The 14,916-nt window shown below is 43.1% G+C and overlaps 1 protein-coding gene across 6 annotated transcripts in view; it reads left to right on the top strand.

The window, feature by feature from the left end:
• Window positions 1-14,916, top strand: part of LOC109470965 (mitogen-activated protein kinase kinase kinase kinase 5-like) — a 34,885-nt gene that overhangs the window by 10,567 nt on the left and 9,402 nt on the right. The window contains exons 6-29 of one of the 6 annotated variants that reach the window (XM_019770065.1): window positions 730-777; window positions 941-983; window positions 1,171-1,243; window positions 1,365-1,416; window positions 2,246-2,325; window positions 3,192-3,254; window positions 3,888-3,969; window positions 4,211-4,327; window positions 4,521-4,599; window positions 4,737-4,795; window positions 5,334-5,372; window positions 5,905-5,957; window positions 7,067-7,105; window positions 7,702-7,752; window positions 8,079-8,127; window positions 8,278-8,544; window positions 10,438-10,479; window positions 10,820-10,904; window positions 11,149-11,228; window positions 11,839-11,899; window positions 13,319-13,427; window positions 13,584-13,642; window positions 13,811-13,914; window positions 14,353-14,471. In XM_019770065.1, coding sequence (XP_019625624.1) covers window positions 730-777; window positions 941-983; window positions 1,171-1,243; window positions 1,365-1,416; window positions 2,246-2,325; window positions 3,192-3,254; window positions 3,888-3,969; window positions 4,211-4,327; window positions 4,521-4,599; window positions 4,737-4,795; window positions 5,334-5,372; window positions 5,905-5,957; window positions 7,067-7,105; window positions 7,702-7,752; window positions 8,079-8,127; window positions 8,278-8,544; window positions 10,438-10,479; window positions 10,820-10,904; window positions 11,149-11,228; window positions 11,839-11,899; window positions 13,319-13,427; window positions 13,584-13,642; window positions 13,811-13,914; window positions 14,353-14,471 — 1,853 coding nt within the window. Of the gene's footprint in view, window positions 1-729; window positions 778-940; window positions 984-1,170; window positions 1,244-1,364; window positions 1,417-2,245; window positions 2,326-3,191; window positions 3,255-3,887; window positions 3,970-4,210; window positions 4,328-4,520; window positions 4,600-4,736; window positions 4,796-5,333; window positions 5,373-5,904; window positions 5,958-7,066; window positions 7,106-7,701; window positions 7,753-8,078; window positions 8,128-8,277; window positions 8,545-10,434; window positions 10,480-10,819; window positions 10,905-11,148; window positions 11,229-11,838; window positions 11,900-13,318; window positions 13,428-13,583; window positions 13,643-13,810; window positions 13,915-14,352; window positions 14,472-14,916 lie in introns of all 6 variants that reach the window. The other 5 variants (XM_019770064.1, XM_019770066.1, XM_019770068.1 and 2 more) reach the window with 5 other exon arrangements.

The raw sequence follows: 14,916 nt of genomic DNA, 5'->3' as shown, positions 1-14,916 counted from the left end.
AAGTACAGCCATGTTTCATGTTGAAACTTTTTACACTGTGGCTAAAATCAACAACAAAAACACAAGTGGTCAACCAAACCCATCAACTGACATCACCTTTCTGGTAGGTCACAGATCAGAAAGTTATGGGGCAGTTCCAGCAGAGGAGGCTGGAGCTTTGGTATCTCTTTAACACTGACATGTTTTTGTCTCTCCACAGTTACCGGTCCACTGAAGGAGACACAGATAGCTTATGTATGTAGAGAAACATTACAGGTAAGTTCTAACTTTTCTGAGCTTCTAATTTGTGAACAGAGGTTTGTGTCATATCTCAAGTTAGACTGAAGTTAGGGTTTATAACAGTTAGGCAGGAAAAATATTTTTTATACAGTAACAAGTAACCATTTAAGGACATTTCGGTGCTCCCTTCAATGATATTTCCCATTGATACTGTATCTAGTGGCCACCTGTCCAAATAGACCAGATTTTCTCAGTCCCCTGAGTTAGTTAGTTTTGACTGTAAACGTGTAATATGAGTTGAGGCTATACACTTGAATGTTGCAGCTTGATAATAGTACTGGTATGTAATACATGATATGATGCACATCATTTTGAGATGTTGAATGACCATAAATGGAAAACCCAGGTCTCCTGCATGGCCTGAATCTTATGCCAAGCTACCGAGTGTGCAGCTTATGTAGATTTTCTGTTAGATGTTGAAGTTGTTGTGTTTATGTCCTTTATCTGCAGGGTTTAGCATACCTACACAGCAGAGGGAAAATGCACAGAGACATAAAGGTAATGTAAAGTTTCCTTTTTACCTGAAGATCATGAAGTAATCATAGACAAGCCAGGAAGGATGTGTTGGAGAGGGATGGACATTTTTTTTATCAAGGTCATGCACATAATCATGTTCATATTTGCTGTTCTAATGTTAACATGTTTCTCTCCTATCCTACAGGGCGCGAATATCTTGTTAACAGATGAGGGCAATGTCAAATTAGGTAAGCGGAACGTTAACATGCCAGCATCCATAATTCCCTATAGAGCTTATACCTTGGCAGAAGCTATGCAATGTTAACCACAGCGCAGCTACATGCACCTGCCAGATTGAAATAAAAAAGTAAAGATATTTTTATTCCTATACTTCCAGTACTTTTCACCAGATCTTACCACTTTGTCCCTTTGCAGCTGACTTTGGTGTGTCTGCCCAGATCACAGCCACCATGGCCAAACGCAAGTCGTTCATTGGCACACCGTACTGGTACGGCACCTTGGGTTTTTACTGTGGTCTTGTGTGTCATTGTTCTCTACATTCAATAAACACTGAATTTCGTAAAAGATTTTTACTGTAGATTGATGTCACATTTTGTTCCTGCTGTCAGGATGGCCCCAGAAGTGGCTGCTGTGGAGAGGAAAGGTGGCTACAACCAGCAGGTGGGTCATAGGTCTTCTGTTGCTATAGTTACAGCAGGTAGAGGAGGGTACATCTATTCCCATGACTGTAACAGACAATGTGGCCCCTGGTAGCTGTCTGAGTAGGTTACACCCCTTCACACTGGCATCAGGCACAGAATCTGGACTTCAGGACATTTTACCAAAGCAGAAAATATCTGATTGTGTGGTGTGGAAGTGCTGTAGTATGGATTGGTGCTGGTCCCTGTGGATTTGTCAGGCACAGAGATATGAAACACGGGCAGTTATTGATAGATTTCAAATGGGCCCAAGTAGTCGGGGTAGAAAGTTGCTGGGCATATCCTGGTGCATTTTTATCTAACCCTGCAGATGGATGGAGGCAGCAGGAGTGGATTTCAATGTAACATTGAACATGGAAGCACAGTGGATTTTCTGCTGTGGGTGGAATAAATAACAGCCCCTTTTCTCATGGTTTATGCCCAATACGGTATTCGAATCAATAGCAATGTCATTATTGCCTTGGGGCAGTTTGACTTGCAGAGCTGGTCTGGCTCAGACTGATTAGCTGATGCGGCTCTATAATCCAATTTGTGTAGAGACAGGACTGTGTGATACGTGCGCAGACTGTAGAGGGGTGGTTCCTGTAGCAGGGCTGGGGTTAGGGACAGGACGGCGGGGTATGGTGTGATACATGTGCAGACTGTAGAGGTGTCTGCTCTGCATATTGGAGGGTAAAGAAACTGCAGATATAGGGTGAAGAAGGCAGATAACTGCTGCAACCTGACAACATTTTGGATTGCAGTTGTTACAGTGAGTATGCACCATTCTGATGCTTGTTTGTTGTGTTTAGTGCGATGTCTGGGCAGTGGGGATCACGGCAATTGAGTTTGCAGAGCTGCAGCCCCCCATGTTCGACCTCCACCCTATGAGGTAGGTGTACATGCATAAGTTTTAGTGCAAGGTAGGTGTAATAATGGAACACCAGTGGGAGGGGGGTTGTGAGAGATAAGTTTTGTGAAGCTGAAGCACAAGGGTCTGGAACTAAGATCAAAGATCTTTATACACCCATTGGGCATATACCTTCTTACTGTTAGTGTGTTGTGTACATTCAATAAAAGCTGTCAAATGCAACTTAAAGCAGTATGAGACATCACATGAACCTGTATCACATATCCATATCAGATTACCCATATATAGTGACTTATGTAATGTCTGAGGGGAGATGAGGTGCTCAAAATGGTCCAGTTTTGTACAGTACCAAAATTGTTATATTTCAATGGGGACATGAGTTTGTTATATTTTGCATGAACATGAGTTTGTTATATTTTACACGGACATGAGTCTATAAGATAGCAGGAGACAGGTTTGCCATATATACTGCACAATGCAGTCCTCTGACATTATGATGCATAATGATATTGATAGATTAGAAGCAATGTTATTTCATTGCAACCATACCGTTACTGTTAGGGTATTCTAAGTATTAAACTGCTGCACTACAAGTTACAACTTAATCCACACAACCTGACTTTTATATTGTTATATTTTACTGCGTTGTTCGTATCCTTTCTTGGTTTGGATCTTTGATGATGTGTTTGTTGTTTTTCTTATTATTTTCCTTGTTATTTCTGTCATTTGTTTACGTGATGCCAGAATGTGTGTGGCCCAAACTGCCCCTCCTGGCATGTGTGTAATGTGGACCACTTACTGGGCCTGTGTAAGGCACACCCCACAGATATGTTACAGAAACACGCGGAACTCTACTGTGCTTCTCACTGCCTGGTTTCTGTCCACAGGGTTCTGTTCCTCATGTCGAAAAGTGGCTTCGTTCCCCCCAAACTTAAGGACAAAAACAAATGGTGAGTAGCAGAGTTACCTATGTGGTAAGTTTTCCTCACAGGGGATGTCAATATCCAGGCAGAAAAATTGTTTAATTTGTTTTTAAGTGGAGATTCTTGAATGGAATGTTTGGGATGTGGTTGCTGCAATCTTACCCTAAAGTTGTTGTAGCTGTTGTTATGAGTTGTAAGTTGTTGTAGCAGTGTTAGTTGTTGGTAGCCTGCAAGGGAAGATTAGTGTTGATTCTAGCGGACTCAGATGACAGCCGATCTGACGCCATGTCTGACAGGCGACTCACATTTCTGCCCAGCCAGAAATTCCACCAGATTTTCACCTGACCTCACTCAATCCCTAGCAAAAGAAGCAGTGTCAAAACTTGTGCTGAATCATTAGACTTGGCAGAACATTCAGCCATTTTTAGATGTTTTGTCCATAGTACACTTCACCTGTTCTCAGTTTCTGCAAAAGTAAGAATCATCATTAGAAATGGAGAATGTTTTTATAGATGTTGTGAAGTTCTGCTAGAACTGCTCAAATCTATGTGTGGTGATGAGAAGTTTGACTTTTATTAGTGTCAAACTTCTCATCAGTACCGCTTGGTAGCAGAGATGACTGTTCAATGATAAATGTTTGTGTTGTTATCTTTGTTTCAGGACTCCCAACTTTCACAACTTTGTCAAACTGGCGCTGACAAAAAATCCCAAGAAAAGGCCGACTGCAGAGAAGATGATCCAGGTTAGGAAATGTTATAACAGTTCTAACAACATCCTTAAATTCACCCTTTAACAAGTGTGTGTGTGTGTGGGGGGTCTGTTGTACCAGTTTTGACCTTGACATAATGGGCTAACCTTCACAGTTGTGTGTCGTCACATGACATGGACTTGAACATAGCTGCCCAAGGCAACTACTTGTTCTGTAAGAAGTATTGTGTAGTATGGTGGTTAACTGACCTTGATGTTTTCTGTGTTGTTTTTAGCACCCGTTCTTCCAGCAGCCACTGTCCCACAGACTCGGCAAGGACCTGCTGGAGATGGCCTCCAACCCCAGCTCCTACCAGAACCACGACGACGAGGATGAGGAGGACAGAGGAGAGGTAACCATAGCAACCATTACCATAGAAACCTAACATAACTCAACCCCAGCTTCTACCTCAACCACCAAAACAGGAAATGGTAACCATAGGAAGCATTACCATAGGAAATGAAGGGATGGATGGAAACCAATGATTTAAGTTTATTTCTGACAGTTCAGACTACTAATGGCCATTTGTGTGTGTTGACATGCAGCCGACATTAGAGGTTCCTCAGAGGATTTCATCACGGAAGAAGGAAGACAGGAAAGAAAGGACGAAGTCAGAGATAGACAGTAAGTACTGAGCTCTGTGTAGTTTTTAACCAACTAGTTTTCTGTCTAGTTGTTAACCAAATGTTTTTTGTGTAGTTTTTAGCTAAATGGTTTCAGTGTAGCAGGTGTGGTCTGATGTTTTTCTTTGTTTTTTTCAGTGGAAAATGTGAACTTTGAACCTCCTCTGAGAAGAGAAACAGAACCTCAGCAGGACGAGGTGAGTGGAACTCCGGGATAAGGTTATTCAGGGTCAGGGTTGTGGGGTGTCTCCTGTTCAGCATGGACCACAAACTGCCTCAAATTAAGATTCCTGTGTCGCGAGGTCAGGAGTTACAATGTATGGTCTGTAACATGATGACAATATGAAACTTGTTTGAAAACATAAGAAAACCACTTAGGCAATAGCAAGATTTTTTTGACACACAAACATTAACTGTTAGGAAGTGCATGAAGTTTCCATAATGTATTGTCCTTGTCTCTTTAATGTTAGTTTTCACAAGGGCAGGAATTTTGATGTGCCTTGTTTGAGGGGATGGTGGGTCTATCATCATTAATTTGGGTGTATGTGGAACCCTGGTATTGGGGTGGAGGAATACTGGGATAAATACAGTGGAACCCTGGGATAGGGGCTGTGGAATGCTGGGATGCAGGCTATACATTGTATATGGGGAGAAGATGCATGAGAAAGCTCTGTATGGGGGTGGGGGGATGCAGGATAACATCCAACATTTCTTTTTTCCTCATAACCCTCCTAGGTCCGTGCTGGGGAGGTCCCAAACAGGGTTCGTAGGAATGTAAGTAACTTGTTCGTCCTGAGGGAGTTTAAGGTGTGACAGGTGTGTGTATAAGGTACACCTGGTACCACCTGTGTCTGGACTAACTTGGTGTTTTTCTAACTTCTTCATCTCCACTGAGCTCCCTACTGTTCCTGTAGGTCCTCCCAGGGCACCTTGGGAAAACTGGAGCCTGCTGTAGTTATAGAGATGTTAAAGCATGAAGACTTCTGTTACAGCCACGGCTCGAAATAAACTCCTGCAGCTTCCAGCCAAAGTTTTTTTGCAGAAAAAATATGGATGACTTGCAATTTGGCAAACTAGAAAATATATAGACTTGTTATCATGAATCCCACATTGTAGGAAGTATTTGGAGCCGTGCAGTGGTAATCAATACTGATCATTTCTCACTGGACCCAAACAGTAGACACTAGACCACAGACGTGACGTGTTGATGGCATATACATGTACAGCACCAGTAGTACAACACCCTGTTCTGTTGTTCGTCAGTGCAAGAGTCAGACTAACTCCTCCTGCCTGTTCCCTCCCCCAGGACGATGAGTTTGCCGGCGCGTGGAGACCAGTGCTGGAGATAGATGGTAGCAAGTGAGTAATGCTGGAACCGTTCACAAGATGCAGTAATGCTGGAACTGTTCACACAGACTCTAATGCTGAGACAGCTCACACATAGCTAGTAATGCTGGAACTGTTCATGTAGACTCAACAGGATCAGGGAAGCACATGGGTGCAGGGTGGTATCTTGGGTGTTCATGATTGCCTCAGCTCACACCAATTTATTTCCTTGGTTCTCTGACATTGTGAAGTATAACTTTTAGCATGATGTGAAGCTTTAAATAAATGCTGGGAGGAATCAGACTATTCACTGTCTGAAACTGTGAACCAAGACTCAAACTCTGTTGATCTTTCAGTTCAGCCGAATACAAAGTGAGAACGAGAACCATCAAGTGAAATTAATCAAAATAAATAAATAAATTGATGTGGCCATAAGGTTACTCTAGAAGTCTGAAATCTGTTGTCTGTTGGCATCACCTGGTGGGCCTTAAAGCAGGGCTTTAGCCAGCTCGAAATTTTTTACCGTCAACCCCAGGTCAACCCAATTCGCGAAAAAAAATGTGTCAACGCGAAAAAAAATTCCATTAATTATCACTTAAAGAATGTCTGTCTTTCACGATCGACATCACGCCCTCCCGTACACTTCATTCATTCAGTGTTCTAAATACCCGTCATGATTGCAGAATAAAAAAAAACTACACAATCTGCAACTTTCCTTGAAGTCTGGTTTCCCACCGTGCGTGGGCCCGCGCACTTGGAAAAGACGCCGCGTCGTGGCTCATTAAAATTAGCTAGATTTTTTCTATGTCTATACCCACGATTTTTGACCGTCAATGTTGACGGTGAGGACTTAAATTTTTACCGTCCTACGGGACAAAATACCGTCAATTGACGGTAAAACGGTCGCTGGCTAAAGCCCTGCCTTAAAGCAAAAACATTTTCTGCTATCAGTCTCAGTGGGCTGTTTTCTTAGATGTACATGATTATACGAATTGTAGATAAGTTATAATCTGCTTGTCACTCCAGTAACCTTGCATCAGACTTGAGCTGGCTGTTTTAGTGCTGCACTTCACATCATCCACAGGCCAAACACGACTCCTGTCTAACTCCTCTTTTCTCTGTTCCTCATGTTCCACCTGAAGGAGTCTTATCAAATCCGTTGAAGAAGAACTCCATAGACGGTAACTCTCGCCTTCCTTGTTTCTGTGTAGAATGTTTGTTTAGGACATGGTCAGTAGTTTCTATGGTGGTGGGGCTATCCTTGTATATTCCATTCCATGTGACTGCTTTTAAGTTTCCACTCAGCCACGCAAAACCACCCTTACCGCTCCCCACTCCAGACCAGACCCCTCCCTCAGAACCCATCCATGCCACAGCACTACTGTCTTGAGGAGAATAAAGGGAAAGTGGACAAAACATAGATGTGCCCAATTATCATGTCTAATGCTAAGTGTTCTACAGTGAGGTGAACTTTTTGTTGCTCTCCAGGAGAGGCAGGTTTATGATCAATTTGAGTAGACAAGCTGGGTTGTATGGTTATAAAGGACTTCTTGTGCAAGGCTTCTGGAACAGGCTTGGTCTACCCTTGTAGTAACTGACAATATTAGCTGACTATCCTTTGGGCAGCAAGGATTGTATTCGGCTGTCTCCAAAATGCTCTGTTCTGTTGGTCCTTCACAGACATGTTGTACCCAAAGGTTTTAGTACAGGCTTGCTGTAGGTTGTTCATAGTGTGGTGGTGCCATGTTGTTGTAACCCTTTCTTTCTGTTCCCTCAGAGGACACACGACAACATTAGAGTACTCGGACGCAGCAGGAACCGACCAGTCGTGAGTAGTCGCGTCTTCTCCGTGTCAGAAGTTTAATGGTACACAGTTATAGTGTAGGTGGAGCAGTAGGAAACTGTTTCCTGGGAAAGATTGACTTTATCGCTGACGTCATCTGCTGTTTAGAAATATGATCTTGTTGGTGGACTGGTGTTGCAGGGGAGGGGGGGAACTTAGAGAATAAGAAACTTCAAAGAATAATGCCGAATAGGAGTTCATCCATGAGACGGAGTTCATCTATGAGCCAAGTCTGTGTGGTCTAACTATAATCTTTTCCCACTTTTTCCCACCAAATAAAGAGTAGCTGACAGGTCTTTTGTTTGTTCCAGGTCGTCATTACCAGCAAATGGTACAGAAAGACCACCAGGAGCACCAAAGGTAGGATCAGTCTGGGCATTGTTATATCACCTCAGTACAACATCAACAACTCCACTCCCTGGTTAAAACTTGCTTCTGTCTTGATGTCCTTGTTGCTATGACTCAGTCCATGTGATTGACAGTTGATGTTCTCATCTCTCTTCCCGCCAGGCTGGGCAGAAGAGTGCATCAGATAGTGAAATCATCTCCACCCAGGATAGAAGAGATGCTGGCACCCCCCCTGCCCACAGCACCCCCCCTGCACTCCCCCCAAAGGAGAAGGCGAACGGGGTTGTCCCAACGGCTAACGGGGAGGACATGGACGAGGAACAGGACACGTCTGAGCAGGAGAACAATGAACCGCCTGCGGAGGAGGAACCACCGCCGCCTGAGATCCCCCCCAAGATCGGAGACATGAACAGACCCAGACCCCCCATGGTAGGAACCCTCACACCTGACTTCAGATCCCTCACACCTGACCTCAGACCTTTCACACATGACCCAGACTTCCCATGCTGTGATCATGAGTTGTTTTCCACATTTAAGATGTTAAAACCCCATATAATTTCCCCTCATTAGTATGTTTGACAATGCATGTGAAGAGCATGCTGACTTAAAATCAGGTGATGGTTCTTTGTTCTTTCCAAATTTATAGCATTATCTCTACAATCATCATGCAAACTTTTCTTCTGTTTGTTCTTTATAGTTGTAAAACTTTTTACTCTCGTAGAATTGAGCTGGTTCACTTGGTACAACCTAGTTTATTGCATGCTGTAATCATCTGCACACACAGTTAGACTGTGATAAAACAGGTAAAACTGGTAAAACAGTATTCATATAGTAAGGCTACTGCCATGTAAGATTTAACAATGTAACTACTATCAGGTATGGAGTAGAAGAAAACTGTGTCCCAACCGAAATGCACACTTTTCTGGCTCCACATGATTATGTTGCCACCATCCCTTGGATTGCTACAATGTTAAGTTGCTTAAAACCTAACATTTCTGTTCATAGCATGTTAAATAATGTAAATTATCAGCCACCTGTTGTCTATAACAGCAGGTTTCTGTTTCTGCTGTGAGAAGCATGGGAGTCTTCTTCTAATATGTCAAAAGCATAAAACAACACAGCTATCCCACAAGTCTAACCAGAGACTCGACTCAGCAAAGTTTTGTCCCATAATGCCCTTTGCATGTCCTACTCCTGTGTTACTGTCAGCAATGTTTTTACTTACACCCCTCCCACCTGACCTTACACCCCTCACACCTGACCTTACACCTCTCCCACCTGACCTTACACCCCTCCCACCTGACCTTACACCCCTCACACTTGACCTTACACCCCTCACACCTGACCTTACCCTCTCACACCTGACCTTACACTCTCACACCTGACCTTACACTCTCCCACCTGACATTACACCCCTCACACCTGACATTACACCCCTCACACCTGACCTTACACTCTCCCACCTGACATTACACCCCTCACACCTGACATTACACCCCTCACACCTGACATTACACCCCTCACACCTGACATTACACCCCTCACACCTGACCTTACACTCTCACACCTGACATTACACCCCTCACGCCTGACATTACAGCCTCCCACCTGACATTACACCTCTCACACATGACCTTACAGCCTGACATTACACCTCTCACACATGACCTTACACTCTCACATCTGACCATACCCCTCTCACCTCTGACTTAACATGTATACCTTTCACACTTGACCTTAGACCTCTCACACCTGACTGAACACCTTCATGTCACCTGACCTGCAGCTTTTGTCTCTCATCTTTTTTTTGCTCTGCACTAATCTGGCACCTACCAAACTTCCATATCTGAACCAATTAGCTGTAAGTTCTTCATTGTTTTATTTTTTTCCTGTCTGTGATTTGGTCTTTTCTGTCTGGCGTAGAGGTCCACTTGGTCCAGGATATGTCACCAAGAAACCCTTGCAATCTTGGTAATGAAGGCTTTTCTTGCTTTTTCATACTTATTCATGGGCATGTGTGGGACAAGATTTGCTGTTTCAAATATACACGAGGAATGGCTTTAAAGGCTGTAATTTAGCTGTGGAATGCACTCATGTTTATGTCTGTAGCAACATGTACTTGTATCAGTTCATAATGGAGCATGTTGAGAGCAGTGTATAGTTAACTCTGGTCATGTCCATGGCTGTAATTGTTGTCACCTGCCTCTCATCTGCCAGGTGAGTTTACCTGTTCTAACCTGCCAGGTGATCTGTATGTTCTCACCTGCCAGGTGTGTTCACCTCACCTGCCAGGTGTGTTTACCTGTTCTTGTTTCTCAGCAGGAACCACAGTGCAATGGGCTCCCACCCACACCTAAAGTACATGTGAGTTTCGTCCTTTCTAAATTTACAGTAAATGTATTTATTGTAAACAGAAACCGGAAATAGTGATGATAGTTCTCTAGGTGATCTGCGACTAGTGAATAATTCCTGATTAAGGTGATGAGAAAAACAAGATTATGAAGAGAGGGAATACCACAGTATGACTATTTTTCTACTGTTAAGCGTGCAGAAGTGTTCTTACCTGATTGTTGTGTTTTGTTGTAGATGTAATGTTCTTACCGGTTTGTTGAGTGAGGTTGTACATGGAATGTTCTTAATCTTACTGGTTTATAGTGTGAGGTTGTACATGGAATGTTCTTACCGGATTGTTGTTTTGTTGTAGATGGGAGCGTGTTTCTCCAAAGTGTTCAACGGTTGTCCTCTGAAGGTAAACTGTGCAGTCAGCTGGGTCCATCCACAGACCAGAGGTACAGACACACAACTAACACTCCATGCATGCAATTTCTAAAGATGTCTTGATATTCAAGCACAAAGAAGTTGTATATTTCAAGTCATTTGATATACAAAAATGCTTCCCCATGTATTATGGCATGGCAAGGTGTAGCTGACAAACTTACTTAGTTATAAAAATGTAGAAACATCAGACCACAAGCCTGTGTTTGAACCAGTTTGCCATGCTGAATGACACCATGTTTTCCTCTCCCCTTCCAGACCAGCACATCATAGTTGGGTGCAATGAGGGGATCTACACCCTGAACCTCACCCAGCTGCACGAGGCCACCATGGATCACGTAAGCATCCCACTACAAGCCCACCTTTACCCTTACCTCATTACAACCCCTCCCTTACCTAACCTCATTACAACCCCTCCCTTACCCTAACCTCATTACTAACCTACCCTTACCCTTACCTCATTACAACCCCTCCCTTACCCTAACCTCATTACTAATCTACCCTTACCCTTACCTCATTACAACCCCTCCTTTACCCTAACCTCATTACTAACCTACCCTTACCCTTACCTCATTACAACCCCTCCCTTACCCTAACCTCATTACTAACCTACCCTTACCCTTACCTCATTACAACCCCTCCCTTACCCTAACCTACCTCATTACTAACCTACCCTTACCCTAACCTCATTACTAACCTACCCTTACCCTAACCTCATTACTAACCTACCCTTACCCTAACCTCAGTACTAACCTACCATTACCCTAACCTCATTACTAACCTACCCTTACCCTAACCTCATTACAACCCCATCCTTATTTTACCACTAACCACTACCACAACTCCATCTATAACCTAACTCTAAACCTAGGAAAGTTGTTCCCCCAAACTTCTGCCCCTCCAGTCATTGCCTAGGAGATTTACTAATATTTGTTTATTTGTTTGCAGCTGTTCCCCAGAAGATGCACCTGGATGTACGTTATAAACAACATCCTGCTATCAGTATCAGGTGAGACATATCCACAGCACATAAACCAGGACAATCATTGCCTGTCTGGTCTGCTTCACTTGTAGATGTTTCATACAACAGAATTCGTCATATGATATACAAAGAAAGCAGGAGTTCCCTTCATCCTTGGCACCCAACAATCATTAATTTTTTTCTTCCACTGTTCTTGAAAACAGACATAGTGTTTGGGGTGGGAAGGATGGAAAGTTTAGAGTGTGATTCAGAAGAGGATAGTTGGAAGTTTTGCTGTGTTATTCTCATGAAAACAACTTGCAGCAGACCACTTGTGCTGTCTTCGGGATTATGCAGTGCTGTTTTTGATAGCTATCATGTTAGCAGCACATTTTCTACCCTTCTCTTTCTGAAATTAGATCATCCATGATATTTCGTTTGTTACTCACAAAATTTTCAAAGTCCCCACCGGGCAATTGCAGCCCTCCTACCTTCACAGTAAATAGAAAATCACCTAAGCCAACATGTAGCTGTTCTGTTTCTCCTTTCTGAAGCAGTTCTGTGTTTTTTACCCACATTGTTTGTACAGTGACTCATGTCTACTTTCCCTTCTTTCTGTTTGTTTGTGTCTCCTCTGTCTGGCTCCTTCTCGGACGGACAGAAGGTATGGCAAACCCTGCTCTGCAGGAGGGCCTCTCCTGGCTGCTTTCTTACGCCCCCTAGTAACAGCAATTGGTAGTGCAGCATTTTTGACAAAGCTAGAGTACTACATATACACACAGCTTCTGTAGTGACTGGAAAGACAGTTTGTCAGCTTTTGAGTCTTTGACTTTTATATTTTGGGGGTCCATTTCTGAATCAGATATCCTTCTGTTTCTCTGTCCCTTTCACTATTGTTTATTTGGCTGGTTCTTAAAAAAGTGCTCAGTTATAAACAAACAAAAAGGTCCAAATACCTGTCCAACTTACAGTATGCCCTAGCATTACATTATATATAAGTGATTGTAATATGAAGTCTAGCCAAGTATGCATGTATAATGTGTAATGTTCTGGGACATGGCAGAGATATTAACTCCCAAATTACCCCAGTTTGCCACAGTTTTGTTGCCTTTTTCCCCTGACTGCTGCCCTAATAAAATTATCATAATGTTGCAAGAATACTCATTTCATCCCATAGCACTGTTTTAGCCAGTGTATCTCTGTTTGACATATGGAGGGGATAAACTCTGTTTCTACGTGCCTACGTAGATATTGTAAACTTAATATGGGGAGTGGTAAATGACCAATGTCAATGGAGAGTTTGTCATTTAAAGATCAAGAGTTAGAACACCACTGATCCTTTCCAACCAGCCAGGAACCTGATGTTCCCTGCAGGAAGGAACAATAGAATAATTCACTGTTCAGATAGCATTATGTGGATGTGTGGAGGGGTGATGATGATGGTTATTGTTGTTGTTTCCCTTGTAGGAAAAACTCCGCACGTCTACTCCCACAACCTGGTGGGGCTGCATGACAGAACTCACACCCTCGGCTTCAACATCCCCACACACAAGCTGCCCGACAGAATCGTACCCAGGTAAACACAGGGTTATAATTAACAGAGTGAACTATATAATTGGATAGCTGATAGGACAGATGTTTTAGACAGCATTCTGCCATTGTTCATTGATGGCACTTCCATGAAAACCTATGAACTTTGATTAACTACAAAAGAATTTGTTTCCCTTTGCAGAAAATATGCAATTTCTACCAAGCTGCCAGATACCAAAGGCTGCCTCAGGTGTTGTGTTGGTGAGTGCTTCACCTTTTCTGTGATTCGACCTGCATTTCAGGGAAATGTTATATCTTTCCAAGTCACTGGGTGGTAACAGCCGTTTTTTGTGATGATGTTAAGCAAGGTTCCCTATATGCTGTGAAAACAGATTGCATGATTTCCTGTTGCGTCACTTTTTGTTGCAGTTCGGAATCCCTACAACGGGCACAAGTACCTGTGCACAGCGGTACCCAACGGGGTGGTGTTATACCAGTGGTATGAGCCCATGCAGAAGTTCATGTTAGTTAAGGTAAGGCACAGACACCAACACTTGTAGCAGTGGTTTAGGGGGAACATGACAGGAAGGCTTGTAGCTCAAAGATTCAAAAGTGAACCTGTAGTTTGTTGCATCTATGCATATTCTTATAAGGTCTTTTCAGTGTGCACTACACAGTTACAGATATCTTGGCTTGAAACACCTGATCTCTGTCATTTGTGCAAAATGAATTTTTTTTGCACGATTTGCACTTCTCTAGTCCCACGGTGTTTTTATGTGCACCAAAAGTGAAACAAGTTCTTTCCCATGGTTGCCATAGTAATGTCTACCTACAGTTGCCATGGTAACCTTAAGTTTGTAGTATATAGTTCAAAACTTTCCCTAGAGACCAGATGGTTGCCATGGTAACCATATCTCTGTAGTCACCTCTACTCTGGAGTGCGAAACAGATCACCTCATGCCACAGCACAGCTCCCCCCTTATGTTCCCCAGCACTGCGAGTTCGCGATTCCACAACCACTGAGGGTGTTTGAGATGCTGGTAACGCCAATCGCTGAGTACCCGCTGGTCTGCATAGGAGTCAGTAAGGGGTGAGTCACTGTTACATTGATGGTATTGATATTAAAAATGACTGTATAAGTCTTTTTAAGACTGGTTAGAATCTCCTAATAATCGAAAAGCTGTAGAAGTCCTGATTGTGTGACAGATGCTTGATGTATGAACACGTCCTTGACTCACTTTATTAAGCAGGGGTCTCCCCAGGAATTTTTAGGGGAGTGGTGCTGGAATTTTTTTGGAGGGCACGTAGTGCCCGACGCCGTGCGAAGCGCGGCTGTGAGGGGGGGAGAGGTCCGGAGAGGGGGGGGATTCCCCCCCTCTCCGTAGGAGAAGCTGTTGCATTTTACCCTTCTGAGATGCAGTTTGTAGCCTTCTCCTGCAACTTGAGTTTAAAATCTTACTAACTAAAGAGATAGAAAATCAAGCCAAATTAAGTACAAATGTAGGGCATTAATGAGTATTTGTACAACAAAATAT

The sequence above is a fragment of the Branchiostoma belcheri genome, unplaced genomic scaffold, assembly GCF_001625305.1.
Source record: "Branchiostoma belcheri isolate BF01 breed outbred unplaced genomic scaffold, Haploidv18h27 scaffold24, whole genome shotgun sequence".
Lineage (NCBI taxonomy): Eukaryota > Metazoa > Chordata > Leptocardii > Amphioxiformes > Branchiostomatidae > Branchiostoma > Branchiostoma belcheri.
The sequence above is the reverse complement of the archived record's forward strand: the minus strand, read 5'-3'. Positions and strand labels throughout refer to the sequence as shown.